Source organism: Anthonomus grandis, chromosome 2, assembly GCF_022605725.1.
Source record: "Anthonomus grandis grandis chromosome 2, icAntGran1.3, whole genome shotgun sequence".
Lineage (NCBI taxonomy): Eukaryota > Metazoa > Arthropoda > Insecta > Coleoptera > Curculionidae > Anthonomus > Anthonomus grandis.
This window is the reverse complement of record NC_065547.1, coordinates 7,263,658-7,286,243: the sequence shown is the minus strand read 5'-3', so window position 1 is coordinate 7,286,243 and position 22,586 is coordinate 7,263,658. Positions and strand designations below refer to the sequence as shown.

The following is a 22,586-nucleotide window of genomic DNA, read 5'->3' as shown; positions in this document are numbered from 1 at the left end:
TATTTATATTAAGTACCGATTTAGTTCGTAATGTTCAAGAATTTTTTCACTTTTTTTTTATCTTTAGTTGATTGAAAATGATTTTAAGTGATAGGAATATATTAAAGTCTTTTCTGTATAAAAGTCATGGAATTTGTTAATTATTCCGGGTAGCTAAAGCAGTTTGTTGAGGTAGAAATTAGACTAGAATAGAATTTAGCAGTTCATTCTTTCAACATTTAGTTTTTTATTAGAAAATTTACCTCATTTGCCTCGAATAATTAAATAAATTATCTAAACTGCTCCAAATAAAGTGAAAATTATTTTTTTATTTATTGGTAGTGAAAGTACGTTTTTTTAAATACCGATTTTATTAAATTCTGATAGTCCCTAAGCAACACACGATAGTTAAATAAACGTTTATTTTTGGTTCATCAGATGTAAATTTTTGGTTGAACTTAGATTTTAGATTATATTTGTCACTTATAATTTTCTTGAAAAGCATTTTGTACCATATCCTCTGTAAAAAATGCTTTGTTTCTGATTCTGCATTAAAAAATGGTGGTTAAATAAAGGTCCAATCCCTTATAATCAATTGTATAGTTTAGTTAATGTCTAAACTTTATTCATCCATTTAGCCAGAGATGCTATCATCGTTAGCGAAACACTTGTTAAGAATAAAATAAAGAGTTTGGTTTAATCATAAAACTACTTTATTAAGGTAAGAATTTTCATAAAAGTAAGTGATAATGTATAAAATAATAACCAAAAAGCGTCTCATATATTTTTTCTTAAGCTACTTACCATCACCGGGCTTCTTCCTCTTTCTAGTGTTGGTACCGTCCACCCTCTGGACATTTGGCGACGACTGGATCTTTTTAAAAGTGACCACTAACATGCAAAAAAAGAAAACGAAAAAAAAATCATTCCAAAAACTCAGAAAACCATCAATAAAGCAATAAAAGTCCAAATTACCTCCCGTGGGTCCCTCTTTAATACCAAAAGGACGATCGTGCCTACTCAAACCCAACGCCTCTTTAATTCCTTTCAGTCTCGCGTAAACTTTTTTTTGCCTTCTCCTATATTTTAAATAGGCGCTGGTTTTTACCGAAGTGGTTTTAAACGGGCTCATTCTCGGGTTCAATTGGCTGATATTGATGTTATTCATTTTGCTTATGTGCACGAGCACTCCGGGTTTTAAGGGCCATTTCGATTGGTCGAAACAGGAACTTCCCTCTGGTCTGTGAGGTGTGTGTGTGAAATGGTGAGGGTAAAAGAAAAACATGAAAGAAAAAGAGCAAAAACAAAAATAATGATGGTGTAAAAAACAAAGCAATAAATAAAAGGTAACAAAATGGTTAGGTTAAATTGAGAGACTATGATGTGTGATACGTTTCCTTGCAATTTTCATTTTTTTAAAATAACCTCCACCCGCTATTTTGCAATTCTGGACTGTAATTTTTTATCTCAAAACAAATGATGCCAGGCCCAATTACTTATGGAGAAATCATTATTTCTGATGAGGGTTACAAGGAGGAAAGAAAAAATTATCAATAATTAGGCTCTTATAAATAAAAAAAATTATACCTCAAAATATGATTGATTTCTTGAAGTTTTCCAAGAAAATATTTTTGATTCTATTAATTCTTTACAATAAAAATGTTATTGATTTTATTGGTTTTGTCGAAAATAATGTGGATTCTGGATTGTGGAATAACGGGATTTAATTGTGCAAGCTATGTTGAAAAATGCAATATCCAAAAGATCCAGAGAGAAATATAAATATTGTGTAAAAAATAATTAAACAAAAATTTCCTGTTATTAATTTAATTAAAAGTACACCATTCGTACACCCAATAAATTCTTGATTTTTTTTTAAATACATTTGACTTTTCTGAGTCTCAGTAACTTTTAAGTCACAAAATATTTAATATAATTCTTTTTAGTCTTTATAGCAATTTAGACTTTTATTAATCTTATATCAGAAATCCCTTGTATTATAACTTAAGATCCTTGATTTAAAAAAGAATTATTTTGAATTTCTTGATTTCTAGTAATTTTTTCATAATGAGTTTTTGATTTGATTCCAGGAATTTATTCCAGCATTTTTAAGGATAGATTCTTGATTTTTTCCACAATAATTGTTTTTATTATAAATTTATTGATTTTATTCCAGAAAATTATTCCAGTATTTTAAATTCTAAATTGTTGTTTTTCTCCAAATTCCCGCATCTCTTTAAACGCAATTTTTTTGATCTTTTTCTAGAAATCCCTTGCAAGATTGCTGATATATTCAACTTTGTTAATTTTCGATAGTTTTAATTTTAGTTTTTTTGATTTTTCAGCAACTTATTCCAGTATTTTGAATGCTAAATTCTTGATTTTTGCCAAAACTACTTAAACTTTCTTGATGTTTAATGATTTTTTTCTTGATTTTTATCCAGAAATTCATCTGAGTGCATTTTAGATTTTTTCAAAAGAAATGTGGATTGTGTATTGTGGCAAAATGGGATTTGGTAGTACAAACTATGTTGAAAAATTTAGTATCTAGACGATCCAGAAAGAGAAATAAAAAATAATTAACTGTCAATTTCTGGTTTTTAATTAAAATTAAAACTGCTTCAAAGTCCAAACATTTCTTGATTTATTGAATTGATATAATGGGTATATATGGTATAATTTCATTCTTGAACACCCAATAAATTCTTGATTCCTTTCAAATATATTATTGATATTCGAAGTATCTTAAAATACAAATTTCTTGATTTTCCAGATAATTAATTTGTGTGGATTTGTGATTTTTACAAAAAAAACTGTAGATTCTAGATTGTAAAAAAATTAGATTTAATTGTGCAAACTATGCTGGAAAAACGCAAAATCCAGACCATGCAGAGAGAAATATTAAAAAATAATTAAACGTTAATTTCTGCCTTTTATATCAACTGAAAACGTACCAAACAGAGGCCAATAAATTCTTGATTTTAAAAAAAATATTATTGATTTCCAACAGACTTTAAACTTTTTTGATTTTATTCTATAAGTTAATTTTAGAATTTTAATTTCTAAATGCTTTATTTTTTCCAAATTGGAAAATCTAAAAAATCAATAAGATTTTGTTGTATTACAAATATCTTAATTTTAAAAATTGATTCCAGCGTTTTTAAAAAATTAATGATGTTTTTCAAAAATCTTATTTTCTGAATCTTTTTAACTGCATTTTTTAAAACTTATTCCAGGAATCCATTGGAAGTACTGGACCGTAAATTATTGATTTTCTCCAAAATTATATCCCCTTTCTTAGAGGGTCTATAATTTTTTGAATATAAATTCTCCATTTTATTTCAAAAATCTACTGCATGATTTCTGGCCATAAATTCTTAATTTTCTGTAAAAAATTCTCGACTTTCTTGATTTTCAGTAATATCTTAATCATAAGTTCGTGATTTTATTCCAGTAATTTACTCCAGTGTAATTCTTGAATCTTTTAAATTACAATTTAAATTTACTTATTCTAGGAGTCCATTGCAAATATTTTGACTATAAATTATTAATTTTCCCCAAAACTCCAACCCCAACAATTCAGGTCCTGGCGACTGAGTAAAACGGTCGTGTTTATATCGTTCCGCAGATTTTCGCTGATTTTTCAAGTATAAAGTGTTTAAATATAGTTAAAAATTTTAAAAATCAGTTGTATTATGTGTTTTTAAAGTGTAAGTGATAAATCCATTTCATAATTATTATCCTAAAATAGTAAAAAAGCCAAAACAATCGTTGTTTACTTTTAAATTCAACGGCTTGCCGAGTCTCTGATAAGGTGATTTAGCGAGACGATACATTGTGCGTATTGTGCGTGTGCTGATAAGAAAGCGATGCTTCATATACAGTACAGGTCCGGATCGAGGCAAAATTGAAAGTTTAAAGGATGGCAAGTGTCTTTGATGAACAGGGTTTTGACCCTAACAGTTGCGTTATATGTAAAGTACCTTTTGATGATTTAAAATCTGCCGTGCAATGTACGAGTTGCAAAAATTTTTTTCACGGGAAGTGTGAAAGTATTGACATAAGGGGCTTCCACATGAAAAAGGCTTCATGGAAATGTAAAAATTGTACTCCTGTAAATAATGATATCGATACCATAAATCGAAATGAACGATCGAGAAAACGAAGCAGAGTAGAGGAGGCTTTTATTGATCAAAACACTATTGAAACTATGAGTCAAACTCTAGGGCTGTTGGTTGATAAAACTAATTTGTTGACTGAAAAAATGGATATGCTATTGAAGGAGAATGAAGAGTTAAGGAAGGAAATAGCTGGTTTAAAAAATCGTCAGACTTCAACACCTTCAACTTTGGAGTCTAAAACCTATTCAAATGTTCTTAAAAAAAATAGTAACATTCTTGTAGTACAACAAAAGGGTGAAACCAAAGATGCAAAAAAGATTAAAGAGGATTTAAGAAATAAAGTTGATCCTGCTGACATAGGTATTGGGATCTCAATGGGAAGGAACACAAAAAATGGAGGTGTGATTCTTGATTGTGGAGAAGAGAAGGAAATAACCAGGGTGCAGTCAACTATTCAGAGGAAACTGGGAGAAAATTATACTGTTGTTAAACCAACTATAAAGGAAAACAGAATAAAAGTAGTCGGGGTGGATGAGAGTGAATTAAATAGCAGTGATGAAGAAATTATTAATAAGGTAATTAGGCAAAATGAACTCAAATCTGCATGCAAAAACTTTAATATAAAAATTGTTCGTAAAACTAAACCTATAAATAAAAAATGTAATATTATATTTGAGGTAGATATTGATAGTTATAATTTCATAATAGATAGGCAAAAAATTAATATAGGATGGAACCGTTGCTGGGTTTATAATGATTATGGTATTATACGATGCTTTAAATGTTGCAAATATGGTCATGTTATGAAGGATTGCACTGGTAGCATAGTTTGTCCAAAATGTACTGGTAACCATGATGGTAAAGATTGTTTGGAAGGTAAGCCTAAGTGTATTAATTGTATTACCGCTAATCAAAAATATGGTTTGAAAGTTGAGGTTGATCATGTGGTTTGGGATGTTAAGAAGTGTGCGACATATCAAAGGCTCGAAAATCTTCAAAGGGGTAAATATTTAAAGTAGCAATTAGATAGAGATATTGATAAAAATTCAAATGTGGTTTATTTGAATTGTCAGGGGTATCTTAATAACAAGGATAATATAGTTTTATTAATAAATTGTTGGAAACCAAGGATCTTGCTATTATCTGAAACTCATGTATCTTCTGAGGAAGAAATGTGTGAACTGGAAGTGGATGGCTATTTCTTAGAACAATGTACCACAACTAATAGAAGAACAGGCGGTGTAATGATTTTGATAAGGAAAGATATTAAATATAAGCGAGTAACATTAGAATGTGTGGAAGAGTATGTATGGAATGTTAGTATAGAAATATTTCTTAATGGATCCAAGTATCTTTGTAGTGTTTTGTATCACCCCCCTAACAATAGAGATGCGAGGTTTATCGAATATTTTTCAAACTATTTGGACCAAGTAAGTAGCATTGAGGGCATAAATATTATAGCTGGTGACTTTAATTTTGATTTAACAAAATACTCCTTTTATGGTGAAAAAATATTAAATAGTATATATAGGTCTGGATTCACTCAACTAGTCAACACTCCTACAAGAATAACAAACAACAGTAGCACCTTGATTGACTTTATTATATCAAATGATAAAAATTTATTGGTTCAGGTTCATCACACACCAAAAATTAGTGATCACTCTATTGTGTCTGTATGCCTTCCAAACACAAACGACGAAAAAGAAAAAATTACATTCTACCATCGGTCCATGAAACATTATCATACAGAAACTTTACAAAACTGCTTGTCTGACAGGTCATGGAACAATAATATAGCAGATGTAAATATCTTGGCAAATTCTTTTGTTTTAGATATAGAAAATATTTTAAATGTAATGTGTCCCAAGTTAAAAATATGTGTTAGCCAAAAATATAAAAATAAAAAATGGATAACTTGTGATATCTTACAGCTAATGGAAAATAGGGACAAGTTATATGTAAGGGCAATTCAGGAGGGCACTACATATTTATGGGATAGTTATAAAAGGATAAGAAATCAAATAGTGAATAAAATAAAAATAGAAAAAGATAAATATTTTCGCGAAGCTATAGATGAAAATAAAAATAATTCTGTAGAGCTTTGGAAAAATCTTAAAAGCCTTCTACCGGGTAAAAATTCCGTATTACCAAATGAGGTTGTATTTGAGGGCCAGACATTTACTGAGGAGTTGGACATAGCAGATAAATTTAATAAATACTTTATTAATAGCGTAGATCAAATTGTAGATATTTTACCCAAATTTTCAGTTTTAGAAAATACAGTTGATAATATATCAACGTATACTATATGGGATAAATTTGAAAATACCACTATGAGTGAAACTAGGTGTCTATTAAAAAATATGAAAAATGTTAAAGGAGGGGAAAGTGGTATCTCAAAAAAGGTTCTTGTAGATGTATTTAATGTTGTGGGCAACCGTGTGTTAGACATAATTAATACATCGCTTCAAAATGGTGAATTCCCAGAAAATTGGAAGGTCTCTACTATCTTACCGGTTCCTAAGGTTTCAAACACAAAGCAGGCAAGTGAATTTAGGCCTATAAATACTGTACCAGTTTACGAAAAACTTCTAGAGCTAACTGTAAAAACCCAACTACAAACTTACTGCGATAATAATAAAATTTTAACAAAAAATCAGTCAGGGTTTCGACCTCAACATTCTTGCGAATCTGTGATAGTTAACATCTGTGATAATTTTAATAGAGAAATAGATAAGGGAAATTTTGTTTTAGCAATTTTCTTGGATTTTAGAAGAGCCTTTGAGACAGTAAATCGAAATATTTTACTTCTTAAAATGGAAAAAATGGGTATAAGAGGTACGGTTCTAAATTGGTTTAAGTCGTATTTACATAACAGAAAGCAAGTGGTCAAGTTTAAAAATAATTTGTCTCTTGCAAAAGAAATTGTTCATGGTGTTCCTCAAGGCACTGTGTTGGGCCCAATTTTGTTCCTTATGTATATAAATGATATTGTTAAGGTAATGAGTAGAAGTAATTCAGTATTATTTGCGGATGACACTATGCTGTATGTTGTGGGCAAAGATGTAAATAAAATGCAAGACGATCTAAATTTTGATTTAAATAATATATATAGATGGTTGTGTGATAATAACTTGAGCATTAATGCGGCTAAAACAAAATTTTGTTTATTTGGAAATAAAATTAGATTAAATGAAGTTAATTTAAATACAATAAATATCAAAATTAATAATGAAACAATTTCCTACCAAAGAGAAATTAAATATCTGGGTAATATTTTGGATTCACATTTGAATTTTTATTCGCATATAGACAGCATAACACGCAAAATGTCAAAAAAAAATTAATTTTTTATCGAGAATTGGCAAAAACCTATCTATACAAACAAAATTATTAATCTATAATAGTATTATTGTGCCGCATTTAGATTTTTGTTCTGCACTCCTGTTTGGTGTTCCGGATTACAAGATCAATAGACTTTAAATCATACAAAACAGAGCCATGAGGGTCATACTAAAATGTAATAGATATACACCGGTGGATAATATGCTAAATGTCCTAAATATTTTGGCAGTAAAACAAAAAATATTGTTTAATACATGTATGTTTGTTTTTAAATTAAAAAATAAATTGCTACCAGAATATATTTGCGAAAAAATCACAATATTTAGTGATTTGCATAACTATGCTACCAGACAGCGAGGGGATTTTGTACTAATGGGGAGACATACTTCAGACAGAATGACAAATACCATTCTCCATAAAGGCCTCAAATATTTTAACGAATTGCCAATACATTTAAAGAACAGTGAAAGCCTAGTCACATTTAGAAAAACATTAAAAAGATATATATATTCCATCCCAAGAAATTAAATTATATTATATTGTATAGGTATAAGGTATAAATGTTTTATTTTGGTTGTATTGCTTTGTGTTTTATTATTTTATCTTTACTCTTTTAATATAGTTTAAGGTTTTATATTTTTAAATTTTAAATTTTTTAGGCTCTAGATTAGGTTTTAAATTTTTTATATTTACATATTTTTATTTTTTTTTATCTTAGTTAAGGTCTTAAATTTTATTGTTTCAAATTTATGATAGTTTTAAGTTTTATATATATATTTTTTAAATTATCTGTTGTCATTTGTTGGTATAATTTATACTTATACCTATAATACCTATTTGTTAGTTTACTATATGCCATTTAAATTTTCCTTTTTATTTTTAGTTATATTCAGTCAATTTCAGTCCAATCAATTCTTGATTTATTAGACTGGTGCACAACTTAATTCCTGAACATCCAATAAATTCTTGATTTCTTTCGAATTTATTATTGGTATTCGAAATGTTTTAAAATACAAATTTCTTGATTTTCCAGATAATTAATTTGGGTGTATTTGTAATTTTGCCTAAAAAAACTGTGGATTCTAGATTTTAAAAAATACGGATTTAATTGTGCGAACTATGCTGGAAAAGCGCAAAATCCAGACCATCCAAAGAGAAATATAAAAAAATTATTAAACGTTAATTTCACCACCAAAATGCACCAAACAGAGGCCAATAAATTCTTGATTTAAAAAAAAATATTATTGATTTTCAACAGAAAATTTTTAAAATTTTTAATATTTTTTTTTTAATTCTTAGATTTTATTCTATAAGTTAATTTTAGCATTTTCATTTCTAAATGCTTTATTTTTTCCACATGTGAAAGAAAATTAATATTGATTTTCCTAATTCTCAAATTTTGATGTATTATAAATATTTTAATTTTAAAAATTGATTCCAGCGTTTTTAATTCTCGATTCATAATATTTTTCGAAAATCTTATTTTTTAAATCTTTTAAATACAATTTTTATTTACTTATTCCAGGAATGCATTGGAAAACTGTAAATTATTGATTTTCTCCAAAATTATTTTCCCTTTCTTGAGGGTCAATAATTTTTTATATCTAAAATTCTTTATTTTATTTTAGGAATCCACTCAAGCATTTTAACTTCTGAATTCTTAACCAACCTGACGTTTTTCGTATCTAACTAAATGCTTTACTTTTTCAAAAATATTATTGATTTTATAAATTCTCAATACATTTTTAAATATATATTTCTTGATTTTATTCTAGGAATGAACAAATGCTTTATTTTATCCAAAAATCTTATTTAGGCTTTTTGGTTAAGTTAACTGGGTGTGAGTTAAATTCAGGTTTTAAGTTTTAATATTGCGGACGTTTCGGCTTATATTTGGCCATCCTCAGGGCAATGAAAAATATAAAACCCCTTGTCCAAAAAGATTACATGTACAAATATTAAACGTAGAAGGTATGATCTTTCTTGTTCTTAAACTTAAGTGGAATCATCAAATGACTTAAAAAATAAAATAATTAACAAAGTTCTTGATCTTATTCAAGGCATTCATTTCTTTTTTCTTTGATTTTGATTCTTGATTTTTAGCAAATTTTTAGTATTTCTTTAATCGCAATTTTTTTTATCTTATTACAGGAACCCATTGATGACTATAAATTCTTGATTTTCATTAGAATTTATTCGACTCTATTGGTTTTTCAGTATTTTTTAATTATAGATTTCTCAAATTTTTCCAAAAATTTAATTTTTCTGATTTTTAGAACCTCTTTAATCTCAAACTCTTTAAGTTATTCCAAAAGCCCATTGCAAAAAATTCTTGATTTTCTTAAAAAATATTTCGATTTTCTTAATTTTCAGTATTTTTTTTGTTATATATATATATATATTCCTCAAATATATTCCAGGAAGTTATTTAGGCATTTTTAATTCTTTTAATTCTTCCAAAAATTTTATTTTCTTGATTTCTAGAATTTCTTTAATTACAATTTTTTGAACTAATTCCAAAAATCCATTGCACAAAAGCTTACTATAAGTTCTTGATTTGTTTCTACATTATTCATACTTTCTTAATTTTCAGGAATTCTTTTATTAATTTCTTGATTTTATTCCAGGAACACATTGCAGCAATTTTAAATCTAAATTCTTGATTTTTTCCAAAAATAATATTAATAGCCCTGTTTCATTCCACTAATAGATCGTAGCATTGATGTTCCTGCATTTTTATTAAAAATCATTTTGATTTAAATGCTACCATAAGTACCGCATTAAAGACATTGACTGCTCCTGTAGATTTAAAGTTTTTATTTCCTATTTTAACCTGGATACTTGAGTTGGATTTTTCCATTTCTTAATGAGCTTTTTCATCTTCTTCTTTTTACTAAACCCTTTAGTTTATCTAATTTCTCCCAATGTCCTCTCTAATTCTTTCTATAATCGCTTTCTTTAATTTCTTAAATCCGTTGTTTTGATTTTATTTCAAAACATTCTTCTGATTTGAAAACACTCTTTACCACTCCTGGTTAAGCAGAAACCTGTACAGTTTTTTACTAAAATTCACTCAATATTCCAAGTACCTCTGGCTAACAAGAAAACTCGTAATAGAATAACGTATTCGCACATCTGTTTCCAACTATCTGAAACTTTTATTAGAGTTTCGGTTATTCCGTCTGCTCAATATCGCAGGCCAAGATAAAATGAATAATAGCTGCGAAGCGCTGCTGCTTGCCCGGTGTATTTCCGGGTTTTGTTCCTTCCTTTTTCCACCCCATTAAAATCCAATCGGGGTAAATAATATCCAGGCCCAGATAACGTTCGGGATAAGATCTGCTACGACTCTGGACCGTTTTGGATTTTATTGGGTGTTCGACTGGTGTATTTTGTTAATTGAATTAAGAACAAGAAATTAGTTTCATTGTTTTTTATTATTTCTATATTTCTATCTGGATTGTCTAGATATTGCGTTTTTCCTATATAGTTTGCACAATTAAATGTCGTTTTTCTGAACTACTAAATAAACTTTTTTCTTGACAGGATCAAAAATACTGATGAAATGAATTTCTGGAATAAAATTAAGTTTTAAATCGAAGTATAAAAATTACTTGAAATCAAAAGAACCAAGGTACTTCTCACGATAATCAAGATTCCTTAAGCAGCAACCATGTAGTAATGTATTCTAGGAATGAAAATCACAAATTCATGTTTTTAATAAAAATTGTCTGGAAATTACGAGAATTACGATCTTTTGAAAGCATATCTATAGTTACCTGAAATAGTATCAACACATTATTATTTAAGAAAAATACGGACAATCAACATATTTTTATGAAAAATCAAATTTCAAACAATAAAAATCAAGAGTCCAGGATCATCAATTCTATGATCTATTATTGGAATGAAACCAAACTATTAATAATATTTATGGAAAGAAATCAAGAAATTTATATTCAAAGAATTCCTGAAAATCAATAAAGTTTAAATGATTTTGTAGAAAATCAAGAATTGTCAGTCAAATTTCGGCAAATTTGTAATAGATTTCTGTAATAAGATCAGGCAACTGACAGAATTAGTAATCATGTAGATGTGCTCAAATGGATTCCTGGAATAAGAATAAGAAGTTCATGCTTGATTTAAAAAAAGATCTAGAAATTACGAGAATCAAATTTTTTTAAAAAGAATATCAATAATTTTTAGCAGAAATTCTTGACTAGGGACCTCTATTATAAAGAAGTTACTATTTAAAAAAAATACTAAAAATCAATACATTTTTATAAAAGATCGTTAATTTATTTGAATGAAATCCTAAAACAAAATTAAAAATTGATGATAAATCAAAAACGTTTTCAATAGAAATCAAGAATCCAGGATCATCAATTCTATGATCTTTTACTGAAATAAAATCGAAAAATTAATAATATAAAGAATTAAAAATGCTTCAATAAGTTCCTAGAATAAAATTCACAAAATCGAAATATTAAAAAAAAACATATATATATAGCCAGCAATAAGAAGAATTATTATTTTTTTCGAAAAAATCAAGGATCCAAATCAAAGAAGTAAAAATCAATCTTGAAATTAAAATTTGGAATAAAATCAAGGAACCCATAAAATATATTTTATTAAAAATCAAGAAAGTAAAAAAGTTGAAGAAAATAAAAAATTTAGAGTCAACAATTTTGCAATAAAAAAAAATAACATTTTTGAAAATAGTCCAAAATTAAAAATGCTGAAAGTTCCTGAAATAAGATCAAGAAATCTAAATTAAAAAATATTGAAAATCAACAATCTTTAAATAACATTGGTTTATTAAGAATTTACTGTGAGCAATCTTGCAATGGATTTCTGGAATAAGATCGACAAATTTGTAAGTAAAAAGATTCTAAAAATCAAGCAATTAAAATTTTTGGAAAAAAGTCAAGATTTTAAAATTGAAAAATAAAATAAGTGGAATGAATTCCTAGAATAAATCAAGAAATGATGAATAAATTGCTTCAATTTCTTTAAAAACTTAAAATCAATAGAGTCGAATACATTTTAAAGAAAATCAAGAAATTATAGTGAGTAGTCAATGGATTTATGGAATAAGATTTTAAAAATTACCACTAAAGAGATGCTAAAAATTTGAAAAATTAATAATATTCTGGGGAAAAATCAAAAATACAAATTAAAAAAAAATCAATATCCTGGCATAAAATTAAGAAATATAAAATCAAAAAATTATTGAAGTTCAAGAAAAGCAAAATACTTTAATTAAAAATAAGAGAAAAATTCTTAAATTAAAAACGCTGGAATAAATCTCAAAAAAGAAATTTTTAATCAAAAAATTATTGAAAATCAAGAAAGTCGAAATAATTTTGAATACAATTAAGAATTTATAGTCAGCAATCATGAATTTTTGAATTATTATTGTTTTTGAAATAGATCAAGAATCTAAATCAATACACAGAATAAAATCAAGGAATTTTAAATTAAAAAGTTTAAATAGTTTTGAAGAGAATCAAGAATTTATAGTCAGGGTTTTTGCAATTGATTTCAGGAAAAAAGTAAAATCAAGCAACTCACAGTATAGAAATTGTCAAGAATCAAGAGAATCAACAAATTCTTCACAATAATTACGATTTTTGAATCATGTGAATGGAATAATGGATTCCTAGAAAGAAAACAAGAAACTTACGCTTGATTTAAAAATATGTCTGTGAATCAAGATTTTTAATAACAATAATATTACTAGATACCTGGATTATTATTAAAAAATTATAATTTAAGAAAAAGACAAAAAATAAATAAAGTTTTATAGAAAATCGGTAATTTGATAGAATGAAATCCTTAAATAAAATTAAAAATTCAGGATAAATCAAAATGGTTTCCAATAAAAATCAAGTGTCCAGGAACATCAATTCTATGATCTATGATTACCTGAATTGTATCGGACAAAGTAAATTCCTAGTTTTTCTTCCAGTAAATCCATAGAATAAAATCAAGAAATCTATTATCAAAAGACTATTCAAAATCAAGGAAGTTTAAACAGTTTTAGAGAAAATCAAGAATCTTACAATGGATTCCTGGAATAAGATCAAGCAATTTAGAGAAAATTGCTGAAAATCAAAAAAATCTACATTTTTTTCACGACAATCAAGATACCCGAATAAGTAATCCTGAAGATGGATTACTGTAATAGATTCCTAATAAAAACAAGAAATGCAGGCTTGGTATAAAAAAAGGTGTGGAAATTTTGAAAATAAAGATTTTTTTAATGACTATCAATAATATGGGGAGAAGTTCTTGACTAGATACCTGGAATATTATCAAGAAATTATTTAAGAAAAACAGTGAAAATCAACATATTCTTATAGTAAATCGTGTATTTCATAGAGTGAAAATTTTAACTGAATATAACAGTGTAATAACATTTCAAAATAGTTTTTAATAAACATCAAGAGTCTAGGAACATCAATTCCACGATCTATATGAAACAAATCAGCAATTTAGTATTAGAACTATTCAAATAAATTCCTCAACTATAGTCAAGAATAAATGAATAAAGAAAAAAAGATTAAGCAACTCAGAGTATAAGAATGCTGGAAATCGAAAAAAGAATGTACTAATATATTCCTGGAATAAAAACAAGAAATTCATGCTTGATATAAAAAAAGCTTTGGAAATTACGAAAATCAATATTTAAAAAAAATTATATTAACAAATCAGAGTCAGTAATTCTTGACTAAATTACCTGAAATAAAATTTAGGAAAATCAACATATCTTTATAGAAAATCGTAAATTTGACAGAAAGAGATAATGGAATAAAAAAATATATTAATTATAAAAAAAATATGAAAATCAAAATGTTTTTTAATAAAAATCAAGGATCATTAATAATATGATCTATTACGACAATTAAATTGGAAAATTAATTAGTAATTAATATTTTTGATAAAATCAAGTTCAGTACTAAAAATTATAAAAAGCAATGAATTCCTGCAATAAAATCATAAAATTTGTAATAAAAAAAATGTTGAAAATGAAGGTATAAATTATTTTAAGTAATATCAAGAATTTGTAGTCAGAAATAATGCAATAGATTTCTGGAATAAAATTTAAAGAAATTGCGATTAAAGAGAGAAGAAGATTAAATCAGAAGGGTTCATATTATTTTGGAAAAATCAAGTCAAAGAAAAAAAATTAGTCTTAATTTAGCACAAAAATTCCTGAAATAAAATCAAGAAATTTATAATAAAAAAAATACTGAAAAATCAAAGGACTTGAATAAATTTTGAGGAAAATCAAGAAATTAAAATATTATTGAAAATCAAGAAAGTTTAAATAGTTTTGAAAAAAATCAAGAATTCACAGTCAGCAAACTTGCTACAGATTCCTGAAATAAGATCAAAAAAATTTGCGATTAAAGAAATATTAAAAATTATAAGAATTGAGAATAACTTTGAAATAAATCAAGAATTGATGTCAAAGAAATCGACATATCAAAATGAATACCTGGAAACGGATTAATAAATTTTCAATTAAAAAAGAGTGAAAACAGAAAATCTGTAATTCTATACATTTATAAATCAATGTTGGTTCCACTCATGTTTAAAACCCAGAAAGACCATAGCTTGTGAGTTTGAACATGTATTGTTTTTGAGCAACCAGTTTTTACTTTTTATTGCCCTGAGGATGGCTTATATAAGCCAAAACGTGGGCAATATTAAAACATAAAAACCTGACTTTTATTTCAACTGACTTACTAAGAAGCATAAATAATACTTTTGGAAGAAATAAAACATCCAAATTGAAAATGCTGAAATTAATTTCTAGAATGAAATAAGTAAAATTTTTATTTTAAACAACAATAAAATCAATAATACTTAGTTTGTAAAAAATAAATAATTCATCCGAGATTAAAAATGCTTAAGTAGACTCTTGGAATAAGATTAAGAAATTTATTTAAAAAAAATTATTGGCAATTAAAAACGGTTTTGGAAAAAAAAAAATTAAGAATATACAGTCAGCAATATTTCAATCAAGAAAAAATCAAGAATTAGAGACTGAAAAATATTGGATAAAATTTCTGGAATAAGCTCAAGAAATTTATAATTAGAAAAGTACTAAGAATCAAGAAGGTCAAATATTAAATTAGGAAAATTAAGAATGTATAGTCAGCAATTTTGCAATGGATTTCTGGTATTACATAAAAAAAATTGCGACTGAAAAGATACTGAAAATCAGAATATTTATTATAATTTTTGGAAAAAATCAAGAATCCAAAGCAAAGAAAAAAAATCAATCTCGAAATTAATACCTGGAATAAAATTACGAAATTTAAAATAAAAAATTTATCGAACATTAAGAAAGTCGTAAATCATCAATCTTGCAATGGATTCCTGGAATAAGATAAAAAAATGTCATGAAAGAAATTTTTAAAATCAGAAAAATTAAATTTTTTGAGAAAATCAAAAATTTGGAATTAAAAATACTGAAATATATTCCTGGAATAGAATCAAGAAATTTGTGATCGAATAATCAAGAAAGTCGAATAAATTTCTGGAATAAGTTCAATAAATTTGCGATCGAAACGATGCTGAAAATTAAAAAAACATATAATATTTTGGGGAAAAATCAAATATCTAAATTAAAGAAAAAAAAGTCAATTTTGAAATGTATACGTAGAATAAAATCCATTGAATGTGAAATAAAAAAAATATTAAAAATCAAGAGAGAGTTTAAATAGTTTTGAAGAGAATCAAGAATTTACAGTCAGGAATCTTGCAATATTTTTCTGAAGTAAGATCAAACATTTCTAATTAAAGAGATTAAAAAAATATCAATATAGAAATTAATAAAAAAATTAAGTTACTTGTAATAAAAAAAAAACTAAAAATGAAGTAAATCAATAATACTTTTGGAAAAAATAGAGCTTCTAGAAATGAAAATGTCAAAATTAATTCCAAAACATATTTAATAAAATAATATTCTAAAATTATGTGAAAACCAATGAAACTCATAATATTTTTTAAAATATATAAATTATTGATTTCTGTAATGAAATTTAAAAAACTTTGTATTTTAAACTCTACCGAAATTCAAAGGAAAATTAAATAATTTTTTTAAGAAAATCAACAATCTGAAATTAAATATCCTGGAGTAAATCCCTTGTATAGAATCGAAAAAATGATAATAAAACAATTGCTGAAAATAAAGAAAGTAACAGTAATTTTGAGAAAAAAAATATGGAATTTTGGAATAAGCTCCGACAAAGACAAAAATGATTAAATTATCATAATTTTTTGAATAAACCCTTAAAATCAAATTAAGAAGTTTAAAAAAGAAAAAAATGTTCCGGAAAACTCCGGAAACTTAATAACTTTCTTGAAAAGACTATGCTATAGTATTATTTGTTCACCTTGTCTTTGTGTACATTATCAAACATTGAATTGAATTGACAGTTTGAATATAAAAAGTTCAAGCTTATAATAGCTTCATAAAAAAATCCTCAAAGTGCCTGTAATAAAAAAAACTAATAATAAAACTTTTGAAAATATTCCATTGTCATTCAAATAAACAACCAATTCCTTTTGGAAAAACCATAAAAAACCTTTAATATAAAAACTGATCACCTGAAACAAGCTTCTTCCTTAATCCCAAAAACAACAAACTACTACACAAAGAGCGACGTGCTGCTCTTCCTACACTTTCTATAATCACATCTACTGAACTTTTCATGCTCTAACTATGATATACACAGTGTCACATAACAGTTAATATAGTGGGTTCGGTTACCTTGGTTCCCCAAGTAAGTCACCCTACCGCAGGGTACCAAAGGCAAGCCAAGCACGTCTGGACTTTGAGAGCACAGAAACCTGGGGAGGGTATAGAGGTTAGTAATGTGACGAGAATGTTAGTCAAAATGGTGAATTAGTGTAAATAAGTATGAAATTTTTATTCGTTAGATTTTACTTAACTTTCCCCTAAAAAGTTCTCAAATCTCTATATGAGGTAACATAAAGAATGATAATAAAATGATGGTTGTATGTAACTGGGTGCTTTGTTTTTAAGTTAGTTTACTGGATGCCTACTTAAAAATATTATTGATTTTCAATTTTTTTTTATTATAAATTTCTTGATTTTATTCCAGGAAATAATTTAATCATAATATTCTTGATTTTCTTCCAGGTGTGGATTTCAAGATTGTTTTTTTTTCTTTGTTTTGAATTCTTTGGTTTTTCCCAAAAATAATGATAGATCTTCTTATTTTTAGCACCTTGAAAATAAGAAGAATCCATTGCAGGTTTGTTGACTATAAATTCTTGATTTTATTTTAAGGGTTTATTCCAACATTTTTAATTTTGGATTCTTATTTTCTGTTATATATTTAAATTTTTTTGATTTTTAATAACTTTTTGATTTTATTTTAGGAATTTACTGAAATCTTTTAAATTTTGGGTTCTTGGATTTTTTTTTTAATATTTATAATTCTTCTAATTTATCGTATTTGATTTTTGATTTTAGTTCAGGAATTCATTGCTATAGGATTTTTCTTAAATATTAATTTCTCGATATTATTCCAGGTATCTAGTCAAGAATTTCCAGATTCTTTATATTTCTTTGAAAATTTTGATTTTCCTTCATTAATTACTCATCATTAATTTCTCCTTTTCATTTCTGCAATTTATTACTACATGATTGCAGATTCGAAAATATTGTTTTTAAAAGTTCGTAAATTCCAGTCTAAGCTCTCATATAATATAATAATAAGATTAACCTGTATGATTTATTTTTTTCCACAAATATTTGCAAAATTTTCTTATTATACATTTATTGACTTTACGCCAAGTATTCACTTCCTGTGATTTGGATTATTCATTTTTACTAAAAATATTATTTCTTATTTTCATAATTATTTCCACTTTCCTAATTTTAAATTTTTTATTACAAATTTCTTGATTTTCTTCTATGAAATTATTCAAGAATTTTTATTTCTTGGGTTCTTGATCTATTCCAGAAATATTATTGATTCTTTTGATTTTCACATTTTTTAATAATTATATTATTCGATAATTCTGGATTCTTAACCTTTTTCAAAAATATTATTGATTTCTTGCTATGATTTGGGTGAGAAAAATATCCCGAAAATATGAATTTTCTTGATTTCAAGCATCTTCTCAATATTTTATTTTAGGGATTCAATGCAGTACTTTTAATTGTGCATTTTTGCCAAAAAATTTATTTTCTTGATTTTTGGAATGCCGTTTTATATAAATTTTTTGAATTTAATCCAGGCCAGGACGCCGTTGCACAATTGTTGATTTTATAAACAATTGTTGATTAAGAAAATTATATTTTTATTACTTTTATAAATAATTGTTGATTTTATTAATTATTGTTTTTTTGAGCAATTTTTTAGATTTTATTCCAGAAATTCGTTGCGTGATTGTTGACTGCTGTAAATTGTTTATTTTTTGCTTAATTATTTTTAGTTTACACTTTTATGATTTTTAACAAAAAATTAACAAAAAAATCAACTTTATTCCAGGAATTCACTTTAGAATTTTTAAAATTGAACTATTCGTTTTTTTTAAAAATAATAATAATAATTATCTAAATTTTTTTAAATTTTATTCTATGAATTCGTTGCTTCTAGCTGTATATTCTGTTATGATTTTCTATAAAACTATAATCACTTTTCTGATTTTTAGCAATTTTTGATTACACATTTTTTAATTTATTCCCGGGGGTTTATTCAAAAATTTTAATTTTTAGTCTTAATTTTTGTTTTAAAAAAATCTTAGTAAATCTCTAAATTTTTTATTATAAATTACTTAATTTCTTTCCAAGAATTATTTTCGGAATTCATAATTTTGAATTGGATTAGATCTATGATGCTGGATGCTAATAATTTTGTGTAATCATATTATTTATTCTATTCATTTTCAGAAATGTTTTTATTAAAAATTTTCTTTCAAAAATCTAATTCCACAAATTCATTTCAATATTGATTATTTTTCTTTGGTTTGACTTTCTTATTATATTATTCTAAGAATCTATTGACTCTGTTACATAATTGATGCCTATAAATTCTTGATTCTCTTTATAAATATTTCCACCTTTTTGATTTTTAGCATCTTTTTTAATATATTTTAAATTTTATTTCAGGAATCTATTGCATGATTGCTGACTGTAAATTTTGGATTTCCTTTTAACTATTGGCACTTTCTTAATTTTCAGCAATTTTTCGAATATAAATTTTCTAAATGTATTCTAAGAATTTGGTCAAGAATTTTTAAATTTTGGATTTTTGATTATAGCCAAAATTCATTAATTCTCTCAATTAAAAAAAATTATTACAATTTTTTTTCTTTTTATTTTAAAAATTTTAAAAATATAATTCATTTCATTGCCATTTTTTCGCTAGAAATTTCTTGATTTTATTTCAGCAATAAGTTTCAAGATTAACTTATTATTTTAATTGAATTGAAAAATTATTTTCTCGATTTCTGGAATCTCTTTATTTAATTTTTTTAAATCTCTGCCTGTAAATTTTTGATTTTTTCAAATATTATTTCCAATTAATTTTAGCATTCTTTAAAATTTTATTTCAGAAATTCTTAACAGTATTTTTAATTCTGTAATGACTTTGTTGCACAATTGCTGCCTATAAATTCTAGATTTTCTTTAATAGAATTACCAGTTTCTTGATTTCAAATTTATTGGTTTTATTTTTCATTGCATGAATGTTGACTACTCTAAATTCTTAATTTTATGCATAATTATTATTATTTTACTGATTATAATAATATTTTACACTTTGTTGGTTCTTAACAACAATTTTTTTAAAATTTGACTTTATTCCAGGAATTAATTTAAAAAAATTTAAATCTGGAGTATCTGTGTTTTTCAATTCAATTATCTTGATTCTTAGCAGATTTTACTTCAGGAATTCTTCTAGAATTTTTAATAAAAATAAAAGTAATTTTAATAATTATAAAAAATATTAATTTTTTTTAAAATTTTATTCCATGAATTCGTTGCATAATTGCTTGCTGTATATTCTTGATTTTCTATAAAGTTCTATTCACTTCTCTTGATTCTTAGCAACTTTTGATTACAAATTTCTTGATCTGATGCTAGGGATTCATTCACGAATTTAAAATTCTAGATTTTTTAATTTTTTTTTCTCTTTATTTTCAGAATTTCTTATTATAAATTATTTAAATTCTAGGATTGGATTGGATGGATGATTCTTATAAGTTTTTGTAAGCATATTATTAATTCTATTCATTTTCAGAAATATTTTGATTTCAAGTTTTTGGATCTAATTCCAGGAATTTGTTTCAATATTTATTATTTTTTTTGGTTTGACTTTCTTACTATTTCAGGAATTCGCATAATTTGAATTTGCATAATTGCTAGCCGTAAATTCTTGATTTTCTATAATATAATTTGCACTTTCTTAATTTTCCGTAATTTTTTAAATATAAATTTCTACATTTTATTCTAGGAATAGAGTTTTTATTCCTGAGCTCTTGTTTTTTTCCAAAGATGTTAATAAATTTATTAATTAAAAAAACCGTTTATTAAATTTTATTCCAAGAATTCTTTCCATAATTACTGGCAATAAATTCTTTATTTCCCATAAAGTTATTTTCTTATTTTTTGTTACAATCTTAATTTTTTATTACAAATTACTTAATTTTTTATTTTAAGAATTTCTTATAATTTATAATACATTTTTTATAATTTTATTTCAAAAATCTGTTGCATAATTGCTTACTGTGAATTGTCGATTTCTTAAAAATTATTTTTACTTTTATGATTTCCAGCATTTATTAATTAAATAAAAATAATTTATTTCAGGAATTCGTTGCATGATTGCTAGCTGTAAATTCTTGATTTTCTATAATATTATTTGCACTTTCTTAATTTTTCGCAATTTTTTAAATCTAAATTTCTGCATTTTATTCTAGGAATAGAATTTTTACTTCTGAAATCTTATTTTTTATAACAATCCTAATTTTTATTACAAACTGCTTAATTTTTTATTCCAAAATATCCTTCTTTCTCTTCCAAAGGTATATGTAGTATACATAAGTTTACAATATGTATTTATATTGTAAACTTATTTATATCTATGAGTGAGCATATGTAATATCTTATGAGGAAATATAAACTGTCTATTATTATTATTATTATTATTATTATTATTATTATATTTCAAAAATTTACCTTTTTCTAAAAATTTAATTCATTTCATCGCCAATTTTTTGCTAGAAATTTCTTGATTTTATTCGGAAAATCCATTGAACGATTGCTGATGATACACTCTTCACTTCATCGACAATTGTTAGGTTTTTATTAATTTTTGAGCAATTTTGTTTTATCCTGATTTTATTCAAGGACTCTATTAATTACTTGAACTCAATATTTGACTTTAGAATTCAAATCTAATGATTCTCCTCAATATTTTTTTATATTAATAATTTCCTCATTTAATTCCAGCAATAAATCATAAAATTGATGATCCTGAACTCTTACTGTAAAAACTATATGAGAAAAACATAATTTGCATATGATCCAGATCTGACTATTGAAGTACAACATTTCAGTTTACAAGAGTTTCTCAATAGGAGAAATTAGAGTAAAATCGGAGAGCAATGTAAATTGTATTAAAAAATAATCTCTATTCGCTTTTTTAGGACTTTCTAAATCTATAAAAGGGTCGAATTCACCATTTTCATGAAATATAGTAGTGGCTTGGGTGGTTTCATATTGCTGTTGGTTCTGGTAGATATAGGAGGGTATATATAAAAGCAAAACTGTGATATTTGAGTATTTAGATTAATCAATTTTTCCTCAAAGCACTCTCCCAAATCCACCAGAAATGAAATGCCGAGCATTTATTGTCACTCAAGTGCAAGTCTAATCACTTTAATAGCAAACCAAGTGCTGCGAAACTAGAAATAAAAAATCGGTGCTAAAGAAATCACTGAAAACTAATAACCAGATAATGAATGCTTACCTCGGGTGTATCAAAATGCCTGTAAGTGTTCACCATTAAACAAAGAAAAATAATAAGAAGAAGAAGAAAGCAAAAGCAACCAAGAAAGCACAAAATGTGTTTTTATGTCAAGATT

At 25.5% G+C, this 22,586-nt stretch overlaps 1 protein-coding gene across 4 annotated transcripts in view; it reads right to left on the bottom strand.

The window, feature by feature from the left end:
- The window catches only part of LOC126750284 (titin), a 1,176,889-nt gene that overhangs the window by 25,275 nt on the left and 1,129,028 nt on the right, over positions 1 to 22,586 (bottom strand). For 3 of the 4 annotated variants that reach the window (XM_050459851.1, XM_050459854.1, XM_050459852.1), the window contains exons 19-20: positions 955 to 1,220; positions 784 to 870 (exon numbers count right to left, since the gene is read on the bottom strand). The exons of the other annotated variant lie outside the window; for it this stretch is intronic. In XM_050459851.1, coding sequence (XP_050315808.1) covers positions 784 to 870; positions 955 to 1,220 — 353 coding nt within the window. The remainder of the gene's footprint in view (positions 1 to 783; positions 871 to 954; positions 1,221 to 22,586) is intronic. 4 annotated transcript variants of the gene reach the window in all.